Source organism: Eleginops maclovinus, chromosome 13, assembly GCF_036324505.1.
Source record: "Eleginops maclovinus isolate JMC-PN-2008 ecotype Puerto Natales chromosome 13, JC_Emac_rtc_rv5, whole genome shotgun sequence".
Taxonomy (NCBI): domain Eukaryota; kingdom Metazoa; phylum Chordata; class Actinopteri; order Perciformes; family Eleginopidae; genus Eleginops; species Eleginops maclovinus.
The window spans coordinates 4,820,631-4,845,807 of NC_086361.1; the positions used below are offsets into that span (position 1 = coordinate 4,820,631).

The following is a 25,177-nucleotide window of genomic DNA, read 5'->3' on the forward strand; positions in this document are numbered from 1 at the left end:
ACAAATGAAGCACGGGCTCCAACACCTCCTGCGGTATCCTGGCAGCAGCCTATCGCAGGCGGCTGAGGGGCATCTAATGATGGACCGGAGGCGGAGGCAACAAGGAGAGCGCGGGTGCCTCGGACAAACCAGGGAGCCTCACTTCCGACACACACCGGCTTGAGACAGGACCTATCTGCCAGCTGAGTGAGGTGTTTGCCCTTATTTAATCATTTTTGCGCTCAAACTACTTTTCCAAGGCTTTTCTTGAGGACTTTACGCACTCTTTGGAGACATAAAGCGCTTCCTCCTGTGGAAGGATAACTGTCCAGAGGATCCATCCATTCATCTGGAAAATCAACTTAAACTGGATTGTCTCTTTTGACGCAAACTCGTCAAAAAGCTCCCAAAGAAAGGCATTCTTAAACCCACACGGACACCAGGATGCAGCATTTGACAACAAAGTTAAACCCAGTTCTGCTACTCAACGCACGAGCCACTCACACTTCGGACTAAACCATGTTGGAGTTCCTTGGAGAGTTGTGCGTGAAAGCATCACCGGACAGGAAGTAAACTAATTATTATTTACCCCCATCCCTCATTTCCATATATTGCGTGAGTTGGCTGGACTGCAGCCAATCACCCTCCGAAGGGCAGCAGGAGTCGTAAAAGCGCTATCCTTCCTCCATCACCATCACAGTGACATGCGCAATCTGCACACGGGCATCAGCAGCAGCAGCAGCAGCAGGAACAGTTCGTTTATTCCAGCGGCCCCGCTCCGGCTGAAGGGTCCCACTCGCTGCTCGTAGATGAGCCGGGGGAAGGAGACAGTGAGGCGCAGAGAGAACTCAACATGTCCCGCCGCAAGCAAGCCAAGCCGCAGCAGCTCCAGGCTCAGGGAGAGGCGAGGAGCGCACTGCTTTGCACAACCGGTACGTGTACAAATCACTTTTACTGTGTTTACTGCAGTTGCTGGGATAAAAAAACAATAAGTATTTGAAGAGCTTAATTTAAAGGTTGTTATTGCAAAGAAAAGTTTTAAGATTAAGAATGATTGTGGCCCTATTAATACCTAAAATGTTGGACAAACTCTATTTAGCAAACTAAATTAAGTAATTTAAATTAGTTCCTGGCAACGTTTCAAATTTCAGCATAATTTAGTTTTCACACTCTGAATTTCTGAAGTCTGCTAGATTCAAAAAGTGTCGAAAGGTTTATGAATCGGTTACAGGAAGGGAATTAAATGTTGGACAGTTAAATTGGTTTTTAGTGTTTAAACAAAAAACTGTTCTACATGTATTTATTTGGAGAATAAATATAATGTCGACACAGTATAAAGTTATTACATTAACGTTATTCTGCAAACAGTAAAAGACGATCAAACCTCCCATGAATGAAGCTATTTTCATATGTTATTTAATGTAAGTTTATCCATTTTAGCAGATACATGGGAAAGGCCTGTTGTGAACTACTGTAATTCATCCAAAAACTGAATAAAACCATTAATATAACAAAAAAAGTAATATGTTTCAATTTTTGGCTTGAGGCCTTCTTAACAACTATTAAAACTTTGGAATGAGAAACATTTACCTCATACATCATAAGAAAAATAAACAAAAATGAAATTGTGGCCTTAATGATAATACTTTAAAGATAAAAAAGTGTATTTTACGTACATTCCGGACCTATTGGTTTTAAAGTCATACTTAATTTAAAAAATATAGATATTTTCCCTATAATTATCTTTAAAAAACTAAATATCGAATGAATATCATCATGTCCTATAAAACATTCTAGTTTCGCCAGGAGTGTAAAATAAGGGATTGTTAAAATCATCAGCCCTGTACACATTGTAACGAGAACTCACTTCTCTATCCTATTGCCAGCCTATGGTATGGAACACTAACAACATTTTAATAATTTATTGTTTCAATTAAACAATTACATTCTATCCTCATACTTGCAGGAAAGCTGGATGTTATTTGAACGTTTTAACGCTTTTCATCAGTACTGTTATTATAACATACATGAACCTTCAGTGTATTGGATATGTGTTTATCCCCCAAAAATACTGAATTTTAAATTAAATTTGGCCTTTGGCCCAGTTCATAAATTAATCTGAATGAATATAATCTTGTATGAGTCAATTGATTCAAGTATTTATTCACTGTCGACTTTATTAGCAATAAAGACATAAATCTGAAAAGCAAAAGGCCTGCACATTAATTCAAATCATCGTCCCCTCAGTTGTAGTCTCATGTTCGTCAATGATTTATTAATTATTATTAGTGTGTGTGAGAAGGTGTCGGTGTGCTCGAGTTCCCCCCACAGCCCTGCAGCCAGGCGGGGGGGCTCGGCCACTCGGAGAGGGGCTTTGATTGAGCCTGCTGATTTAACCTTTGTCAGCCTCACCCTGCGAGGGGCAAGTGCTCCACGTCTGCATCATAATACAATTAGTACATGTGAAGCAGTGACCTCTGCAGCCGCGGGTCACACAGAGGCAGGGAGGCATTACGCTGGCCCCAGTCTTGTTTGCTTTGCAGCTGCAGACCCTTTTTCGGGCCAAACCACACAGCGAGAAACACTCATAAATCTGTTTTCTGCTCCTAACATAACGGATTGAGCAATGGGTGACATTTAAAAAAGACATGTCTATCAGTGTTATTATATTTAGACTCTAAATCAAAAGTGATCTTTTCTTTGTTTTTGCTGGAAGTGAAAAAAATCTCAAAATCCACAAGGAAAGTGTTTTCGCTCCTGTGTTTGCTGAATCGCCTTGGTGATCTTCAGACCACCCACATGGAGAGCCAGCCACTCTGATTATTTACCTCTTCACTTTCAAATACATTTTACCCACTCAGCTGTGGTCACACTCTTCTTTTTTTTACACACAAAAAAAAGATTTAAAATATTTCTTTATGACACAGATGTGACACAGTCAAAGGCTTAAGCCTATAATTGAATTAAAACCATATTAGTATTTAAAACAGACATTTATCAGTGTGTTTGCATGAGATTTGTTGAGTGTTCTGCTATAATTGTAAATACAACAGATGTCTCAGTTGGAGTTATAGCTTGAGAACACTGATACTCATCCTCTCAGGTGGTGAGCACACATACACACAAACTACACGGATAGTAAAACACATTCACACAAACTGCGTGCATGTACAGTCTGGTAGCACACACACACACACACACACACACACACACACACACACACACACACACACACAAAAACATAAACACATTCATGGTTAATTTAACACAAAGACAGGCACGTTAAATTGTCCACATGTACTGCGTTTAAGAGCAAAAGTGCAGCACATATGTTGGCCATGCACACACACACACACACACACACACACACACACACACACACACACACACACGCACACACGCACACACTCACTAGATTTCCTTATTCATGATTTTGTTGCATGTTTCTATTTTTCATAAAATGCGTTCTTATTTTCACATTGCAACTCTAAATCTTTTCGACATTCTTTTATGAAATAACATCCATCTTCTTTCTTTGGTGATTTTTAAATTGTGATTCTTAATTTGGTGTAGCGCAGCCCGAGTGTATGTAAAAATAATTTACTATTGATTTCCCCAAATCCTCCATCTGGTAATGGTGTCTGTTCTTTAATGGGGCAAAGCCTGAACAGACGCAACAGTGATAATAAAATGTAAAATCTTTTCTCAAACTACGTCACTTATGGGCTACTGTCAGAGGAGGGGCGGAAAATGTGATGTCAAAAAGTCACTTTAAAATGACGGGAAACCAAAATGTGTTATTCAGCAATGTACTGATGTACAATAAATGAAATAAGTTGATAGTAAGTGTGAAAAAGAAAGAAAGAGTGATTGAATATTGCAATTTAAACATTAAATCCATGGGCTTGATTTATGGAAAAATTGAATTTTCCAAATGTGTTTTTCTGTAAATAAAAAAACATTGAAGGGCCTGACCATGCTCAATCTTAATCTATTTATAACTTATGTTTCAAACTGCTTTGAAAAGCTGTGATGTTTTGCATAAAGCAAATTTACCTTAAATTGTAAGCTGAAATCATCCAATCTGACATAATTTTAGGTTTTTAATCTGGTTTAACAACTATAAACACATTTCAGCTTCTGGACAAAAGTAGAAAGTGCACAGTCGTTGTGCTTAAAGATGAGATACTACTTAAATGTATGAATGCACAGGAAAATCAATATAGTGTATGAGATTTCATTATCGGTCTGAATGCACAATGGAGAGGTCAGATAACTTCATTGAGCTTTATTGATTTTTGGGGAAGATTATTAACATCTGCAAACAGGGGGTGACAGTTTAAAACCTCTGTCAACACTTTAAAGAGATGTTTATTATGGACCCTGTTGAATTCTAGGACTCAAAGTGGTATCATAAAAAAATGCTGCAGTGAAAATGTATATAAATAGGAATATTTTATATTACTGTACATATAGTCTAATTTGAGATATAAAAACAGAAAGAAAGTGTCTAATATTTGCTGTTAAATGGATTCCCATTTATTTTCCCTAGGTAGTTTTATAGTTAGAAAAACACATTTCCACACTGTACCACAATCTTAAAAATATGATTATAATACATTTGTTTTGGGTGAAATAAAGAATTATGACAGGTTTTCTTCTACATTTAATGATCTGTTTCTACATGTGTTTTGCAACATTTTATAAAAACCCATGTTAAAACCAACATGAATTGTTAGTTTTGGACACTGAGATCTTTTTTTTAATTTTCATGTTCAGTGGTTTTGAACAATCCTTGTCCACAACAACTTAAGAAAGATGGACTCACTGCTCTGTGTGTGGGGAATAATTACAGCATGATAGAGGAAAATGTGTCCCTCTGGTGACATATCAGGACGATAAGTGATCAATTATGCATTCCTAATCTGTTTGTTTTCATGTTTCAGACATGGTGGAGGGCCTATACAGAGAGGATACCAATGGAGGCTGCCACAGCAGGGAGGAAACACACATCTGTGAATGTTGCTGTGCGGAGTTCTTCTCCTGGACTGAACTGAGTGAACATCGGAAAGTCTGCACTGAGGTTCCCTTGGTGCTGATAGTGAAGGACAATAACAGGATGCCAGTTCCTGATGAATCACCTGTTGGACCCTCTCCAGTTCCTAGCGTAGCATCCAGTGACTTGTCAGCTGCAGAATCTAGCTGTGAGCTGGGGGAGACGTTGGTGAACGACAACGATAGCATGGACAATTTCGAAGAAGGCATGGAGCGAGATGAAGCCATGGAGCTTGAGCATCACCTGCACGACAAACAAACATCCAGCCCTCATCCTCCAGATTCCGCTGAGTCCCCCACGATGTCAGCTGCTGACAGTCACGGTGTGCCGAGTACAAACGTGACGCTGGAGATCCTCCACAGCACCAGGGTGGCTGTTGCTCAGTTCTCCCAGGGTATCAGCAGCGTGGGGACTGGAGGGAAGGCTTCAGCGGCCATTCCTGTGATCCTGGAGCACCTGCTGGCCCTTCAGCAACAACAGGTCCACCAGCTGCAGCTTATTGAGCAGATCTGCAGCCAGGTAGCCATCATGAACAGACAACCAACACAGGGGGCACTAAAGCCAGTCTTCAGATCTGTGTCTCTGGCACCTATCCCTTTCCCTTCTCAAGGCACCAACCCTCCTCCCATCCTGCCTCTATCAGGAACCATGCCCTCAACCTTCAACGGACAGGCTTCTGTTTCTTTGTCTTCTGTGCTTGAGAAGTCACACAGTCTCCCCTCACAAACTCTATATGGGCAGTCCACCTTCAGAAATGTGACATGTACCTCAACATCTTCAGAAAATGCAACCCCATCTGTAACCAGCTGCAGCAACATGTCCACGCTGCTGCCTCCTTACATGGGCTCACAAAGCAGCGGCATAAGCTGCACTCAGACACTGAGCTCCTCCAGCCCGCTCCCCCTGGGACAGAGCAGCCTCCTCAGCTCACCCTCCACCCTACCATTTCTACCTCAGAGCCCCCCCAGCAGCGTAATTTTCCCCAATCCGTTGGCTAGCATCGCCGCCACAGCTAATGCACTTAACCCTCTCGCAGCCCTCATGAAGCACGGGAAAGGGAAACCACCTAACGGGCCCTTGTTCGAAACCAAGCCCAGCCCAGAGGAGCCCTTCTTCAAGCATAAATGCAGGTTCTGTGCCAAAGTGTTTGGCAGTGACAGCGCTCTGCAGATCCACCTGCGCTCCCATACAGGAGAGCGGCCCTTCAAATGCAACATCTGCGGCAATCGCTTCTCCACGAAAGGGAATTTAAAGGTGCACTTCCAGAGGCATAAAGAGAAGTACCCTCATGTTCAGATGAACCCCTACCCCGTGCCAGAATATCTAGACAATGTGCCAACAAATTCTGGGATTCCCTACGGAATGTCCTTCCCCCCAGAAAAGCCAGTTTCCTCATGGCTGGAGAACAAACCTGTTGTAGCAACTCTGCCAGCCACTATGGGTCTTCCGCTTCCCTCCGCTATTACCAGTATCGGAGGCTCGAATGACCCTGTAAGTGTAACACCATCTGTTAAATCACCCTTCCAGCCAGCTCTTGGTGAATGTGTATCTTTGTCATCTAACCACAGAGGCATTGAGGCTCATTTCTCTCCTGTTTCAGAGTCTAAGCGTGAGACAGAAGTGTCCGATATACTAAAAACCGAGGGGATACACCTGCCCCAGAACTGCTCCCTGATATTGAAAGGCAACCCTATAACAGAAGCAACCAGCACTACTATCCCATCATTGGCCACCACGCCTGAACCCATCACCTCAGCATCCCCCATCTCCGAGTCCCCACCTCTATCGTCCAACTCGGATGAAACAAAATACCCAGGTGGGGGTTTCCTGGACTCTATGCACACATCTGAAACCTCAAAGCTTCAGCAGCTGGTGGAGAACATCGACAAGAAGATAACAGACACCAACCAGTGTGTCCTATGTCACCGCGTCCTCAGCTGTCAGAGTGCGCTCAAGATGCACTACCGCATACACACCGGGGAGAGACCCTTCAAATGTAAAGTGTGTGGCAGGGCTTTCACCACCAAAGGCAACCTGAAGACTCACATTGGCGTTCACAGAGAAAACCCTCCTGTCCAGGTGCTGCACTCGTGTCCCATCTGCCAGAAGAAGTTCACCAATGCTGTTGTCCTTCAGCAGCACATCCGCATGCACATGGTCGGACAGATTCCAGACTCCACGCTAATGGAGGGGCTTCAGGAGATGGACAGCGATATGTCCTTCAACGAGAGGAACTTTGAAAGTGTCAGCAGCAATGACAATGACCTCTTTGATGATATTTCAATGGAGGATGATAATGAGGAAGAAGACGAGGAGGTACAGAGTATTGAGGAAGTTGTAATTCCATCCAAACCCTTAATCTCTGAATGTTATTCACCGTCTAAGTCCACCATTGTTTCAAGTATAGCCGCACTGGAGAACCAAATGAGGATGATTGACTCTACTTGGAGCCTCAACCACTCCTTTGGTATTACATCTATAACAAATGGTTTTAATGACACTAGCCAACCTAATTTTAAAAGGTCTTTGTCTGAGCAAGGCTTGGAGAACTGCGGAATTAACAGCCCAAATGTTTCTGAATCTTCCTGTTCGCCTCGTGTATCAGGGTCTCCGATTCAAAGCAACTTAGAAGGCAATACGATCAAATCACCTGCAGTGAACAACAACAGGCCAGAATCCCACGAGTCTTTGGCAGCCTCAGTAAAGAGAGAGCAACCTGATTCTCCTACCTCGGCATCAGCAGCTGCAGTGGTCCAAGAACCGCGAGGAATACCAGCCAGCAAGCTGTGTGTGAAAGAGGAGACTCCTTATAGTATGTCCTTCCAACTGAGCCGAGAAAGAGGTAATCATGCAATGTTGAAATTCAAATTGTCCTAGCCTTCTAAAGATAAATGTGTGTTTTTCTTTGGAAGATGATTAATTGATCGATCACTTTTGCACTTTAATTTCAGCTGCAGGTCAAAGCATTCCCACCCTGGTTGCCAGCACATTGTCAGGCCTGATAAAAACCGAGGTGAACGGTCATAGTCAACCGAACAATTTGTCTGAAAGGCAGCTCCCACCGTTTAGCGTCCACATCCCCCCAGCTTACGCTTCAGTTGGAAGCCCAGGAATGACCTCTTTGCTCGGCCCCGCGGCTCCCCGTCGGACACCGAAGCAGCACAACTGCAACGTCTGTGGGAAGAACTTCTCTTCTGCCAGCGCCCTGCAGATCCACGAGCGCACACACACTGGAGAGAAACCCTTTGTCTGCTCCATATGCGGCAGAGCGTTCACCACGAAAGGCAATCTGAAGGTAGATAAAGGAGGTTTTCCTTTGTTGTGCTGTCAAGCTGTTAGCTGTGTTGGTATATTTAGTGGTAATAATCTGTCTTTTATGAAATATAGGACGAATGGTTCTCAACAACAACAGTAAACATAAACAAATGACTGGTCAATCAATTTTTGAAATTATATTTTTGTAATCACATCGTAAGTGGGTCTTTTTTAATGCAAGGCAGCATACATAGCAACAACATGACCTCCCTGTTATTTTAGATAAACTAATCATTGACTCATGATGTGTGTTCAAACAAAAAGAGAAAGTAAGCCAGTTAAAGACAGAACATTCCCCCTTTTATAAAAGTGCACACATTCTCACTTAATTACAACATATTTATTCTCATAGGCATGAATTTGAACTAATGTAAGAAAAGCACAACAAAAAATGTTAACATTTAGCCACATGAAATTCTGTAGGAATTATGACTGCCCTGTTAATAATTAGGTGCCACATGTGTCCTATGATATTGTTTCAAAGTATATTCTTCCCCATAAGCCAAAAAGCATGTTTATAGCAATTCAAGTCAAGTCACTTCTGAAAAGAAATCAGTAAAGGGCTGGCATTTACATTATTGATTAGTTTGCAGATACATTTCTCCATGGAATAGTGATATCTTTTTGTCATAAAATGTCACAGAACTTTAAATATGCATTACAATGTGTTGTTAGGTCTAAAGTAAAAACCTAAAATAATTTCTCTAAAGAATAGCATAAAATCTTAACATTCAAGTTAAACAAATATTTAGCAATTTTGTATAAACTAAAACTGGTGGAATTACGCTTCTGTCGGATTTGGTAAACACAGATGAGATCAAATAAAACCTATATCTGAAACTTTTTCATTGTTTCATGTTTTTACTGGGAAATAAAAGCATCCATCAAATATAATTTCTCACATGTGATTTTCAGGTTCATATGGGAACTCACATGTGGAACAACGCACCAGCCAGGAGAGGCCGGCGTCTCTCCGTGGAAAACCCCATGGCCCTGCTGAGCGGAGAAGCCGCAAAGTTTGGAGAGATGTTTCAGAAGGACCTGGCAGCTCGAGCCATGAATGTAGATCCTGGATTTTGGAACCGATATGCTACAGCGATCGCCAACAGCCTGGCCACGAAGAACAACGAGATCTCAGTGATTCAGAACAGAGGCATGTCTCAGCTGCACCCTCTGACTGCAGGCATGGACAGAGTGAGCACCGCAGGAAGTCCAATAAACAGTCTGACCAAGACAGGCATGGACCTGGGGAATAATAGGCATTTTTCTATGCTGATTGATGACAGCAAAGAAATTGGTATCAATTGAAAAACAATGAATGGAGACTTAATACTTATGCAATCTATTATGGACATTAAAATATTTGTAAAACATCTTGTTGTTCGTATGTATTATATATAGACTTAAAAAAATGAACTTTTTATCAATTGACAGAGAATAGTAGGGTATTCACATTTTGCTATTTTACTTTGCCGTCATTTGTGAATGTTTTCTTTTTCCAATACATTAAAAAAGTTGTTTATCTTGTACCTGTGAATTCCTATGGTGCTGAATAAGGGAACATACTGTATGTTCAAATCAATAATGCAAAGAGAAGTGCGTTATCTCCTCCGGACAGCTGCCCAGTGCTGCTAGCCCGTGCAAAGCACAACACATGCTTATACCCACAGTTAAGAGTTGTCAATGTTATGGTGAGGAATTGTCATTCTTAAACAACATTTGGACCCGAATAAAAAGTAGAACAAACAGTCTGTATGGTCAATTCACTCCATCACTCTGGTTAAACACTTTCAATGTTATTTTACAGATCAGAACAACACAAGCTAAATTATTGTAATAAAAAGTTAAACTGAGTTCTTTCATTTTATTTCAGTAATCTTCATCTCCATTACTTTTACTTTATGCATTATATAAGTGAAGTTCCCACAAACAAGCAGGATCAAGCAGACGTAAGTTATAAAACAAAATCCATCTGTTAACATGTGGTTTCTGTATATTGTTTGTCTTTTCTGTTCTCTTTGCAAGCCATCAGAATAACTGAACCCATCTCAAGCTACACTAAATGAACACAATAGATGATGATCTAATAATAATAATAATAATCACAATATTAATAAGCTAATTTATTTTTGATGCAATCAGTTTTCAAGCATAAATCAGTTTTGTGGAAGTGTTGTGTTTTTCCTTTTTTATTTATCTTTTCTCCAAACTGTATGATATCAACGCTCTTCTTAATCTACACTGCAAGAGTTTACAGGCTACTCCATCATTTCTCTGGGGCACATTTGAAAGTGTAATTTTAACTATTGAGGTTTAACTATTCTAACTAAAGGACTACATAAAAGAATCAGTCCAAACGGAAATGTAATTTCTTATTAGCTATTGCGGAGCTTTCAACCGTATCATGGCTCTAAATTCGTTTTCAAAGGAATATAAAGCTGCATTCGCGGACTCTCGGGAATTTTGACTCTCCACATTGTAACATTCAAACAGAACCACTTTTTGAAAATAGTTCAGAAATTCGTAACCAAAGGTCAGGATTATGTTGTGCTACGGTGATAGAATAACTGAAAAACACACCTTTTGTGTTGTCTAACCTAAAATGCAGTAATCCATAACGGGAGGTTCATAGTTACGACATGTCTGGATAGTAAGTAAACGCAGCACAAATCCTAAACGTTTTTTTTTTACGTGACTGCAGGATGTGTACTGCCCAGCCAAGATGGCTGACAGCATCCCGCTAAATCCACTACGGAAGAGCTCGAAGAGGATCCCGTATTACAACTCAGCCAGACTTTCAAGGTATGGAGGAGCCACCTGACATATTTTCTTCTGTTGCATACTTAAAACGCAGTAGTTTATCCAAAACGTTTACATTTTGTGTGCCTCAGTAGCTCCCCGGCTGTGTGTTTGTGTTCTGGTTGTAGCTGTTAGCTTGTGTGCTAGCTCTGCTTCTGACAGCTTCTCGCATTTTCTCCTTTGACAGCTGCTTTGTGAGCTCTCACCAGTTTTCATAAAATTACAAACCCTTCTAATTTTAGTGTACCTTTATTTGCCCAATACCTCAAACTCTATAACCTCTTAGTGACATATGTTTACCACTGCAGTGCTTATTACCCTGCTGGCATTTGATTTAAAGTCACATGATAGCTCCTGGGTGTTAAGTTCGTCACATGTTATAATAATATATTGCATACTTACGTCATCATTCACTAGCATGTTTATTTTTCAGACAGGACAAGCCCTTAGATTCAGAAATGGAAATGAAGGGAACTAGTCGCATTATCAGGTACTTTTAGACTAGATAGTAGGTTTAGTAGTAGTGTTTACATTGTATACGTTGATATGAGTAATGTAGCCCATCACTAGTGTATCTAGCACCATTTGTTTTGATGTTTTCTAATATCTCCTATTTCAGCTTTTAAAGGACACCTCATCCTCTCTGTATTCCTTCCTCTTGCTCTCAGTAATTAGATTCATGTGACAGTTATTTTGGGAATTTGTGTGGCCTGTGTTGGGTCGGAGACATACAGAGCAGTGGGTCCTGAAGCTGGTATAGCCACATTATTTAAGCTTTTGTATTGTAACGGAAAGCAATTGCTCAAATCAACTCCAACTTTATTTATATATCACTTTCCATACACAAATGTAACTCAAATTTCTTCACAAACTGAACACATATACATTTAACGAAAAATAAAAACAAAACTATCACATCCTTCCCAGGTTTAATCCAGTATAAGAATTATAAAAAGGAATACAAAAAGAAGCCTCACTGTCTTTGTTTTCACTTTGTTTATGATTAAAAGGCCAGTGCCAGATGACCTAAGGGTTTTAAATGGCTCATAGGTTAAAAGCGAATCATATAAATAGCTAGGCCCAAGACCACTAAGAGCTTTATAAACCAATAAAAGTATTTTAATATTGTTGTCTATATTGCTTGTGCTTCACTGGAGAGTCATAAAACCTTTCAAAAACCACCCCACGCTTCCATTAGATAAAAAGTTTTGCAATCAGAAGTGGAAGTTATAAACCATACAAACACTTTAGCTGTTATTGTTTCCTGTTGGAAGGTCCCAACCGTTCGTAAACAAAACAGTGGTGAGAAGTTGGTGGTAGCCTCAAGTGCTAATGCTGCTGAGGTCAACGCCTCAAGAAATGATTGACAGGTTTTGAAACCAAATCCAACACACACTACCTCACACCTACCTACCTTTTCAATGTATCATTTTTATAATCCCTTTAGTCTACAGTCCATGCATTTTGAAAAACGTCCCACTTGTTGCAACTAATATTAAGGCATTAAATAGATCTTTGCTTTTCTTTGCAGGCTTTTCAGTTAACCTTTGACCACAATTACAGTTTTGTTCCTATCTTTAGACATGTTATTCTCTTATGCTGCTCATTATCTTTCCAATCCCCATTGAATACGTTACTTTTTACGTGTTGACAACAATAGTTAACACTCGACATCCAGTACTTCGTATTTGTAGACTAGTAGAATCAAGAGTTAGAATAAAGCTAGTTTCCCTACTTGAGGTCCATCAGTTAATGAAGGATTCAAAGCAAAACTATGATTCAGTTATAGATGCATTTCAATCATTTACATCTTGTTATTCACTGCTTATGAACTCCAAGGCTATGAAAATCATTGACTGTCACATGTGTTGAACTCTGCTTCCTCATTGGGTTATCTCGTAAAATTAGATCAGCAAGGGTTATGCAAACAAGACCTTCATATCCACATTTCACCAAAGTGTGTCAGAAGGTAAATCACATGATCCTGTCATTACCAGCAAATACCTCCCACAGCGAGACTCAGTGTTTGACTTTCCCCTTTTTAAAAAGCAAGTTTTATCATCTATCATCTATTTTTGCCATCTGTTTATTACCTTCAAATATTTGCGACACAAAACAGCAATTTTTTTACCGTTGCCATTGATTGAAGATGAGTTTTACTTCAACTTTAAATTTCAAGCGATTTGTAATTGTTTCTCCATAGGATCAAGTATACACTTTAGTTAAAATGTGGACAGCGTTAATCTGTTGTAGCACTACACGGTGAGTGGTGCAAGTTTTCTGAGATAGCTGCAGTTGAGTTCATGAGGGTTTGGTTTGATTGGGGTTAAGCTTGTAACATAATTTAGGGTTTATCACATGATTTAGATACTGAAATGTATTTAGGGGGAAAAAAAGAACTGGGAATTCACAAACCAGTGTTTGAAGCCTTGCTGTCACAATCCACTCTGGCTATGACAAAGATGGAGACGTTCTTTAGGGCTGAACCGATCTTAATTACGAGGCTATCATTATCTCTGGGTCTTAAATTGAACGTACAGGAGCTCTCAGGTGAAACAGGAAGTCATGTTGTAGCAGGCTGTGCTGTTTAGCTCTGGAGGGCCATATCAGTGTGGATGGTTGATGTTAGGCTCCTAATGCTGCTGATGGTAGTGTTATGCTTGTTTACATCATGTATTTTGTAGGTACAAGACAGGGATTTGTGTACAGTAGATTGGCATTTCATGCTATTATATTCTATATTAGATTTTCTTCGAGCATTTACCCAAATAGGTATGCATACACCCACAAATATCTTCTGTTTGTATTGTGTTTTCCTTTAAAGCATTTTCAAATGGCATTTAACATGCATATAATGTAATTCAAATCTTAATTCAGCTTAACTTAAGTCTCAAGCCTATGACTCTACACAGCTGTTGTTCCATAAATAATAATAATCAGTCCTCAGTTTTCCTCATACTCACACCCTGTGTGCACAAAATAGGAAAGCATCTGCCAGCAAATATTCTGATATTCAGCAACACCTGCAGTTAACACCTTGTAAGATGCTCACACTCTGCTTTTCAAGAGAAAAAGAAAAGGGATATAATTAGGAAACCCCACAAGCCCATGGTTTTATACTCTATGTTAAAGTAGGTTTTTAATTTAACAAGCAGTTACTGGAAATGATGGCAAACAGGCATTGTAGAGAGAAGCTAGAGTAGCTAGACTTGCTTCTGAAGGTCAATTTATTTCAGATATGAATGAATATTGTACTATCTAAAAAAAGTAGTTGTGTCTGATCAGTTTTATTTAGCTTTAACAGCAGTCTCGTTATTATCCTATCAAAACCAGGTGTGGGATTACACCATATAAATTGACACTATATATAGCATAACTTGTTGTATTCTCATTTGTTTAAAAAAAGCAGGTAAACAATAGTTTATGCTCAGCTACGGGCCAGCAGAATGGGCACTGGCCTTGACTTCATTTTAGCCAAGAGAGTATATCCTGTAATAGTAAACCTGATCTCCCCTGTGGCATCCAGCACTTCCCATGTCTACAGCATGTGTCTCATTTAGCTGATTTTTCAAGAGAGAACTGTAAATGTTACCTTTTATTTACCTCAATGTAAACCTATAGCTAAACCTTTCCAGCATCAAAATCAGAAATCCTTTCTCCTCCCACAGTGGGGACATTTACAAAGTTACAACAGCAAACGTAAAGAGCGGATAAAAGACAAAATTGCACGTGTGGATATAAAAAATAATGCAAGCACAAATGAATAAGTGCACATCCATGCTAAAACATGGGAAGCAGTATTTAAAGAAAAAAATGAAGAAAACATAACACAGGATCCATTCCTAACATTTGTAAATGGTAAGCAATAAGTGTTCTAGTTAAATGTGTATTTTACTTTATATATTTATATATTCATGTGTTTTGCATAGTCTTTTGATTTATATTACTACAGTGAATGTATAAACTATGTATGCGTTCTCAGTATGTAATACTTTATGTTTACGGCGACTTAGCCAGTAGTTTTTATATTTTATTTTCTGTTTAGCTACAGGCTGCCTTGATTCTATAGCTCATAAATAAGTCATTCTGCGCTTCTCCAGACCCACCAGTGTGTCTCTATAACGTGAACAGGAGAAACGCTCAACAGTACTTAGTGATGGAGGAACTGAGGCACTATGCTAAATAGATTTTAATCTTGCCTTTTCTTCAGACTTTGCACATCTGGTGCTTCCATACCACCAGCACGTATAACCAACACGCATGCTGCTCACCCAACCAACAGCGCCACCTTGTCATTCAACTAAGTTCTTCAGAATATGTACCTATTCAAAGAAAAGGGGGGGAAAAGTCAAATAAACAATGTAGCGGACACACAAATGCTCTTGTTTCAATTTAGTTGGGAAAGCAGGCTTATCGTTACATTTTTACAGAAACAAAGACAAGGAAAGAAGACATTTCTGACCCGTGCAATAAAAGTTGGTTTCAACCCATACTTTAATATAAAAAGGTATGTACTGTGTGTTGCCTGCTTTGATTAATTTGCCAGGGGCAGTGCACATCATTAAAATGTTATGGTGTATGTTTCGTTTAAAATATTCCAGAGTTAGATATTTGGATTTATTTTCCTTCACCTAAAGTTTATATTTTGACATCTTACATTTCAGGCTTGAACATTGTGTGCTTTTGCACCTTTAACACAACATTTTATCATTCCTCATTTATAAAAGTATGTCGCTTTGACTGTCCCCTGTCCTGGCAGATACTCCCTGGAAGATGAGCCCTCTAACCTGGACGAGATGCCTTTGATGATGTCGGAGGAAGGCTTTGAGAATGACGAGAGCGACTACCAGACGCTGCCCCGGGCCCGAGTCAGCCACAGACAGAGGGGCCTCGGCTGGTTCCTGCTGGGGGGGTGGAAGGTCCTGTGTGGCAGGTATTTCTACACCTTTTGCATTATTATTTTTTAAAGCTTTTACTTAATCATGATGCACGGATCTCATGTAGCTCAACGTTCTTCCCTTGCTCAAGTTCAGGGTTTTGTCTAAACCGGGTAACAGGAGCGCTGCGCCCTGTAACTGCCAGCGTGCGCCCTCATACAAAAATGCTGATTCTTCCCGTAAAATGCTTAAGTGATGCCAGAATCCAATATTTCTGTTCGTCAAAAATGGTGTGTCAAATGTCATGTCAGACGGCAGATTTGTTTTTACGGAGAATAAATAGGGGATGGATGGTGGGTCTGCCGGTGGACTGAATCACATTGTTTCTTTCACTCTCCTTTTTTCTGTAGAGGAAGTAAAGAAACCGTAACTCTGGATTTATTTGTTGTTTGAGGTGCAATATATGACTCAGCAGCTTTAAGACACTATTATTTTCCACTTCACTCTAATGCAGGATTTTAGTTGGAAAGTGAAGTTAAGTCCAACTCCTTGTTGAACAGGTTTCCAAAGTAAAACTATAATTTAATCCAGAAAGTTTCTGCTTTTTGCCTCTGCATCATGTATTAACCTCCTAACACCTATTTCCTGGGTGGAAGCTCTAATATTATATATTATCTCTTTTTACACTATAGCATTTGAATGACAGGGTATATACATTTTAATGTAAAATTCAGGCGAATCACGGTCCAGGTTGTATGGTCAGGCTTATTACGTCGTTTTTGAACCCTGCAGGAAAATGCAGGTGTTAAGCAGCAACAGGAATTAGATTGTACAGGAAAAAAGGATAATAAGAATAACGAATATAAGTAACAGCATATAATAAAATACCAAAAAAGGTGACACTGTTGACTTATAAACGGGTTTGAATAGTAATTCATTTGAACTATGTATATATAACTACCTGTTTATTGCGTTCAAACCTAAATAAATTCCTGTTCTGCAATACAAACTCACAGCAGGAGTTATTGTCCTTCCATCCGGACCTTTTACCCACTATAAAAGTTATCGTTCTGTTTTTTCACATTATACACACAATGCAGAGTGTAATGTTAGCGAGTGCGCTGCTGATGCTCAGTGTGGATTTCGAACGCACCAGTAGCTGTGCATGAAGTGCAAAGAGAGGATAAGGGCATGTTTTTTGGTCGAGTTCCTCGATGCGCACCATCAGTCCAAAAAAGATTTTCAGGTCAAACACAGCGCTGTGGTTTATCCAGCTAATGATTAATTTGACAGGTTTTGCCCTCTAAAGATGCTCTTCTTTTTTTTGAAATGCTTGTTCATGCAATAACGTGAAACATTTATACACAAATGTTTGTTCAGTGCCCATAAAGAAACATTTACTAATGAAGGAGTTCCATGGAATACTCTGTGTGTTGTTAGCGATGCATCTCCAGTTGCATATTGATCCACCCCCTCCCTCCCCCCCCCCCACTAATGAACAAATCGGATTTTTCACAGCTGACCAGTTTGATGCTTTCCAGTAATTTTATGTGTGCTTAGTGTGGGATTATAAAACTCAAATAATTCACGCTGAATAAGCCCCGACTGTTCAAATGGCATATCGTTTGAATAGCATTCATTTGCTCAAATAATGGCTCTTATGAAACCGGACCGGGGGTGCACAGAGACAGAGAGCAGTGACGCCAATACAAACAGGACTTTTTACCAAAGTTGATTTATTTAGTTTCATGTTTTGCCAACTTGCTTAAAAAGTGGAAAAGCCAAGTCGATCAGCATGACGGTATACACACACACTCTCCCATCTTTCCCCCCCAGGTGCCAGCACTCTCATTGTAATTTACCCCCGCTCTACACCTCTGTTTGCGTTTGATATCAGATATGCTAGATAAGCTCCAATGTAGTCATTAGCAGGTTGATAGAAAGTCAAATACTTTTTCAAAAGTAAATGTCACAATCCATCAATCTAATCTCTTCTCAGAACTTTGATACAGGAACATGTGGCGGGGTATTGCATGTTGGGGAGAGTCAACATGAGGCTAATGATAAACACAAACATAATGAATGGTTCTTGAGATTGTTCTGATATTCAGTGCCTGACTCCTATAGTGTTTACAACTTCTCCACAATTCCTCCTGGGAATATACCACTGTCAAATAGAGCGTCAGATGTTAGAGCCAGCTTTTATTTTCCAGAGAATAAATATGGGATGGATGTCCGGTTGGTCTGCCGGGGGACGAGTGGCAGGCAGCAGTCTTACTCTGAAACTGTGATCTCTGAATTACATTGTTTCTTTTTGTCTTTAGAGGAAGTAAATATTATTTTCCGCTTCGCTGTTAATGCATTTTTTTTTGCCATACTTTTGACCGCAAGTGTTGTAAGCGCCCTCATACTGTATTTTTGCGAAAAACCCCTGTGTACTAACATTTCAGATAATTTAAATGGTGTTGGCAAAGGGTAAATTAAATTGTGTCAAAATAAGTCTTTAAGATCTGATTCATTAAAATCTTCAAATCCTCCCTGCTGAACAGTTGACAACATGTTTTTGTGTGACCTTTAATCTTTTTTTAGACGTTTTAAGGGAATTTCTCTTTTTATCAAAAACATGAAAACAATGAGATATTTGTTGTGAAAGCTGTTAAAAATGAAGAAGGTGTCAGCTTACTCTTTTTATTAAAAAAAAAAAAAAAATCTTTCAACTAAATTATATTTTTGCATTAGGTCCCTAATGTGTCATTGGTCTTCTTCTGGCCTCAATCATTCTTGCATATTTTTAGAGCTCAAAATCAGCCGTTGCCTACAGCTACATAAATTACTCAATCAAACCCATAATTCTAAGGCATCAGTCAGAAACTAAACTATATTTATGATTTAGAGTCTGTAAATTAAGCAGTACTTTGATTGGTTACATTTTCGTAACAGTTAGAATCTGCTGCTTGACTTTATGTTATGTGTTTGTTTATTACATCCCTTAGAGTTTTGACTGTTGGTCATTCAAAATATGTCACCACAGACATTTATAACAATTCCTGGACTGATTATAGACCCAAAAATAATCAGAGGATGAATTGCTGATGTTGTAATGCTGTTGATTGTTAGTTGCAGCCCTTTCCATTGAGCAGCATGTGTCTGGTGGGGTGTGAACACTGGATAACATGTTTCTCTTTTTCCTCTCAGCTGCTGTGACTGCCTGGCCCGTGTGTGTCGGAGGAGGAAGGAGCTGAAGGCCAGGACCGTTTGGCTCGGCTGCCCGGAGAAATGTGAAGAGAAGTACCCCAAAAACGGCATTAAAAACCAGAAGTACAACATCTTCACCTTCGTGCCTGGGGTACGTTTGATTCCAGAGAACAACAAACCATTGTCCAGTGGGTCATATGTAGCAGAATTCATATTTCATGCTCTGATCTTTGGTACAAAGTTAGAAGTTATGGCTCTTTTTAAAGTCAATGATCCCACTATTATAGCCTTTTATAGTCCAGACTGGCCAGTGCGTCCTTCCAGTTGAAATATGTGTATTATGAAAAGACCAGCAGCATGCACTGGGTCTAATTGTTAACTGTTCTGTCATTAAGGCGAGGGTTTACACTGTAGGGGACATAAGAGATCCATCAGACTTACTTATTAAAAACCAAATGGTTCCATGATTAAGAGGACCGCCTTTGGCCCTGGCAATAAAATGTCAACTGTCTGTTAGAGACGCAGATATTCTCGTGGCTGGCGAACACAACGGCTCTGTTTTGTCCCTCCGCGATGAATTATTAAATACACACAAATTGAGTTTAGCAGTGTGCATTTTTCCCTAAAGGTCACGGGGTTCATTAACCGTTGAGAGCCGCACATTGATCCCGATCTCTGATAATCTGCGACGAGGCGCAGGACTCTCATTATTGCAAACATTATTCAAAATTTGACCTTAGATGAATAGGATACTAAGAGATCCCTGTTGATGGATGGCCCATTAGCAAAGAGCCCTCGCTAAGTCACAGGTGGCACTTTGCTCCGTGTGATTTAAGAAAGTTCCTTCTTTATCCATTATTGTGGTGATCCGTCCTGTTTGTGTTGTGCTCTGTGTTCGTTCTGCAAAGCCTAGGCAACAGACATAATACCAGAGGAGGAAAGAGTACTCAGATATTATACTTACGTAAAAGTAGCAGCTAGACATTTTAAAGTAAAAGTCAAATACATTTTTTTTTTTTTAAAGAGTAAAAGTACAAAGAGTATTGGCATGAAAATACACTTCAATTCCAAAAGTAAAAGCATTGTTGTAGTGTCAAAGCAAATTTCAGTTCAATATAAATACAATCAATGGATGATGCTTATTATTTTTTTCAGATTTAAAATCAGAAGTCCTTTACTCTTCCTGCAGCGGGGAAATGTACAATGTTGGAGCAATAGACGCAGACAAAAGGTAAACAGTAACATATTAAATAGAAAGGCAAGCACACGTTAATATAGAAAATCAAAAGAATACATATCCATGGAACTAAGTAGCAGCATTCGGGGGCGGGGCACTGCTCATTCCTATAAAAGCTGCTATGTGGCGCATGAAGCCAAAAAGGCGAGCGACTGTAGATAATCAAACATTTGGGATTATCAGGGGTCTTGGTCACATCGAGTGTGTGCAGTTCAGTTTTACTTAAGTCCCCACAACTTTTAAAAACAAATGATTTATGTAAGTGCTATTGGTAATCTAAACAAATATCATACGCTGATTTACAGTTTTCTCTTTCCACTTGTAAGTCTATGGGAAAACGGTATTTTTGGCAATGACATCACCGACTGACACGGTAGTTTTAGTACCACTGTTTGGCCTCTACTAAAATTTGCCTTAGCGCCCAGCACACTTCCTGGGTGCTTGGTTCATTACAACTTTTAAATGTGGAGCTTACTTCTATTACTTTGTATACTGCTGCTGGTTATTTTAACCTTTAAGTACTGTATATGTCAATGATTATCTCATAATTCATAAGAAACTATTGATTTAAGCTTTCAGATAAATGGTTCACAAATTGCAATATTGGCTTAATATTTAGTAAAAGTAGTACTTAATGTAAAATACAAGTACCTGAAAATTGTACCTAAGCACTGCACACTACTGCTTTCACAAAGGTACCATGCCAGGGGAATCCTCACCCTGGATGCCATGTGTAACAGAAGTTCTGAAGTGTCCGTTTCCATTAGGTTAATGTAAAGTCAGCAGCGTTAACATGTATCTGGTTCTCTTTTGGAACTGCTACAGGAACCCGTCCGTTGCTGCTGCATCCTCTTTGTCTTCTCTGGCAGCTGTCATTGTCTCTGACCCGTCTCGCTGACATGTTCCCTCACCTCTCTGAATCCTCTCCTCTGCTCTCCTCTCAGGTTCTCTACCAGCAGTTCAAGTTCTTCCTCAATCTCTACTTCCTGGTGGTGGCCTGCTCCCAGTTTGTGCCATCCCTGAAAATTGGATACCTGTACACGTACTGGGCACCACTGGTAAATGCACTTCAGTTTTATCTCTTTAATTGATTTGTATGAAAAATATGTTGGTGTCTTTCTAAAAAGCTAGAAGCTAATTGAAGAGTGTTTACTTTTACGGGCCTACCCAAGACCTGCCTTATTAGTTTGCCTTTAAATTGAATCGTATTTAGTCCTTTGTATTTTCTGTTATGTTGGTTTTCAGTATTTTTATGAAAGACAAAGTCATGAGTTGCTCTGTCGGGTGGTATTTGTTAAGCATTTTTATTTTATTGTGAAGTACTTTGTGTAATCTTTGGTGCAAATAATTGAATTTTAAAATGATTAGTTTATTTGAGAATTGGTGAATTTTCTATTGATTTGATGATAGACAATACTTTTAGTTGCCTATTCTAACAAAACGTTTTGACACTTTGATACAGAATCAACCTGGAGATGAATATATACGTACAATACTTTATAAACATCTGTTTTTCCCATTGAGACAGTTAAAAAAAAAATCAACTGACTGATTTCCAAGTTGAGGCTGTTCTCAGTTGGTTAATAAAGTTAGGAAGGAGCCGTTGTTGTGTGTAAAGGTCAGCTTTATAACTCACGTTCATGAGCTTTAATATTAACGTAGCTTTCTGAATGATCTTGCTGACTTTAATGTGTTTTGTCCTAACTTCTGTGTGTCAGGGTTTTGTGTTAACCGTGACTATGGTGCGCGAGGCTGTGGACGAAGTACGGCGCTACCGACGGGACAAAGAGATGAACTCTCAACTGTACAGCAAGCTCACAGTGCGAGGTTAGCGAGAGAAATCCATCCACTCTCTTCCTCCAGACTGTAACTGTTTGCTGACATTATGATAACGGATATTCTCTCCCCGTGCAATTAAAGAGACGGCACTCCACGGGATCTACACTTGTAACAGAAGTCATTCCTCTCGCTGTAATTGCATTGATTTTTCCTTCTCTCACTTTCTCAAGACCGTATGATCTAAGATCTGTCCCTTTGTTGAACGTGTGGTGAAATCCCCCTGTGTGCTATCTGTGACCTGAGGCTGCAGCTCTCACACTCTCCCTGTGCTCGTGTGCATGTACGCAGTCAGAAGAAGAAGGGTTGTGGGGGATATTGAGGCAGTATAATTGAGAGTGACCCCATGTGCCATTGTTTTTGTCTATGCCTCTGACCAGAGATGCAAACAGAGGGGTATTACATTATCCTGCAGGAGGTAACCAATCTGTTAGAAAGTGAGACGGGAAAAGTAAAAAGTGGGTTGTGGTTTTAAGAGCCAGATTCATTTTAAAGGGCCTGAAATCAATACTTTTAGTTTATTTCAGAGCTATTTAAATACTCACAGTGTCTTAAAAATGAAAGGTTTAATTTTTGTGTGTTTTTTCCTTTAATTGGTATTTTTTCTTAGGTAAAATTCAAGTGAAGAGCTCAGACATACAAGTTGGGGACATGATCATCGTTGAAAAGGTAAATCTTTAGTGTTTCCTCTAGATACCTCTGCAATGATTTTAAAGGGGCCCTTCATGGTTGACCAATCCTCACAGAGCCGGCCAGCTAACCAATCAGAGCAGACTGAGCTCTGGTTTTAGCCGTTACAGACCATTTACATGCACAAAAACACAACCCACTACAGAAAAGGGAATCCCCAAAGAGTATACTAGGGCCTCTTTAAAGTATATAGAGTAACTTCACTGAGTTTAAGGCACGGTGTTGGTTTGATTTGTGTTTCATTATGATATGAAACTTGCAATGTGCTTTCGGTACTATTTAAAACTCCCATCCACTTGTTAAGCACGTGATCTTTAGTTTCAGCCAACATGAAATCCAGCTGCTTCTAGAAAGTAACATTTCCATTACTGCGTGTCACCCTCCGTCCTTGTTTAATTATTCAGGAAGATTCTGCCATAGCGCTCAGTAACACTCCACGATTTAAAACCTTTGTATCTTTCTTTTTGTAGAACCAAAGGATTCCTGCAGACATGATATTCCTGAGAACATCGGAGAAAAACGGTGAGTGTAACGGGCTGAAGGAAGACATTAATTACAGTGTTTAAATCAACTAACATTCTAAAATCATCGAAATCAATTGAACACAAATATACAATTAACAGACAGAAGAAAGCATCTCAAGATCATTTGGATGAGAATGTGACTGATCCTCATACCACCAGTCCTTTGACATGGTCTCCAAGGCAGCTTGTGATTCATATGATTTATGTCACATTCTTCCAGTGAGTGATGATGCGAATTCCAATCAATCAATAAGCTGCGTCAGATCCCCGCTCCCTCCTGAGGGGCATCGGCAGGAAATGTTCTGAGGACATCATTTCCATCAATCTTTGATGTGCCAATATGCTTGGCAGGGAGTTGTTGATGTCTTTATGCCTTTAGCAAACACACACAAACACACACTCTTACATAAACACATCTTTATATTTCGTATGCTTGTACACACACCCACGTGAGTGATGCTTTAGTGCCAGTGCAGCAAAGCATGAATCCTCCTCCTTAATGTTCTCCATCATAGTGATCCCCCCAGGGATGGTTTATAGCTGCCCTTTACCCGCCCCCCCCTGTCAAATAGTTGCTCTCATCCATCAGTTTCATATGTAATATTACCTCAGATCAATACAGGTCACGACTGCTCAACGTTTATCGGACCCTGCGGTGTCCATAGCAGCCACACTCTGAATCTGCTACAGGCTGCGATGTACCATGCAGTTGGTGATAGATATATGATAGTTTATCACAAATAAGAAGATGTTTTTACTTAACAAGGACCAAGCATAACTCAGCATCTCCAAAAAGGAAGAGATGATTTCTGCCAGATTTAGTTCTTAGTTCATTTCTATTTGCAGTCCCTTGGAAGACTCACACATTACCAACAGACACTAAAAACATGACAGTCTATATCACACTAACAATTATAAAAATCAGATATACATGTAATTACCAGCTCAAATATTAGTACAACTGTAATATATCAATTCATTTGAACTAAAAACACAATTACGGTGGAGTTGGTAATCATTCATGTTAAATTTCAACAAGTTACGTATGTGTTTCAAATATTAAATATATCATTTCTAACAAGATGTTTAATAACAATTTGACTAGATTTCTTTTCTTTATTATTAGAAAATGTTCAGAAATGTAGTTACAAGCCTACTTGGAACTTGACACAAGTATTGTATGCTGTATGGAACCTCTTCAGAAGCACAACCTCTTACCAAATCTATAAAAATAGCCAGATGATATGCTGAATAATTTTGATTAATTATGTGTTTGCAGTCATTACCAATGTAACACCCTAAAGGGATTTGCTGCTTTTGGTACTTGCTCTGGTACCACCATTAGCTTATAGTCAGCTATTTTTAGTCATCTTTAGATCGTTTACTAACTGGCATTACCAGGTCAGTTAACAGCTTAATGACTTTGCACTTCTTCAGCTATAAAAAGGCTTTGTTTTAGCATTTACCCTTACTCTGCAAAGAGATAGAAAAGTACTCTTTACTTAAGTGAAAGTATAAAAAAATTAAAATAACTAGTATCTAAAAATACTCCATTACAAATAAAAGTCCTGAATAAAAATGTTACTTAAGTAGAAGTACAGAAGTATTATCAGCTAAATGTATCAAAACAAGTACCTAGTAAGCTGAATGGCTCCTTCACAGTATAATG

The 25,177-nt window shown here is 39.5% G+C and overlaps 2 protein-coding genes across 2 annotated transcripts in view; both read left to right on the forward strand.

Annotated features, from left to right (window-relative positions):
- Positions 1 to 216: 216 nt before the first annotated feature.
- sall3b (spalt-like transcription factor 3b) lies at positions 217 to 10,111 on the forward strand. The gene is made up of 4 exons (XM_063898567.1): positions 217 to 911; positions 4,926 to 7,877; positions 7,987 to 8,330; positions 9,266 to 10,111. The coding sequence occupies exons 1-4, from the start codon at positions 833 to 835 to the stop codon at positions 9,656 to 9,658; spliced, it is 3,768 nt and encodes a 1,255-aa protein (XP_063754637.1). The 5' UTR covers positions 217 to 832; the 3' UTR covers positions 9,659 to 10,111.
- A 948-nt stretch (positions 10,112 to 11,059) lies between these two features.
- The window catches only part of atp9b (ATPase phospholipid transporting 9B), a 47,599-nt gene continuing 33,481 nt past the window's right edge, over positions 11,060 to 25,177 (forward strand). Inside the window, exons 1-7 of the mRNA XM_063899429.1 lie at positions 11,060 to 11,152; positions 15,909 to 16,082; positions 19,222 to 19,372; positions 21,403 to 21,516; positions 22,177 to 22,285; positions 22,905 to 22,963; positions 23,455 to 23,506. Coding sequence (XP_063755499.1) covers positions 11,073 to 11,152; positions 15,909 to 16,082; positions 19,222 to 19,372; positions 21,403 to 21,516; positions 22,177 to 22,285; positions 22,905 to 22,963; positions 23,455 to 23,506 — 739 coding nt within the window. The 5' untranslated portion in view covers positions 11,060 to 11,072. The remainder of the gene's footprint in view (positions 11,153 to 15,908; positions 16,083 to 19,221; positions 19,373 to 21,402; positions 21,517 to 22,176; positions 22,286 to 22,904; positions 22,964 to 23,454; positions 23,507 to 25,177) is intronic.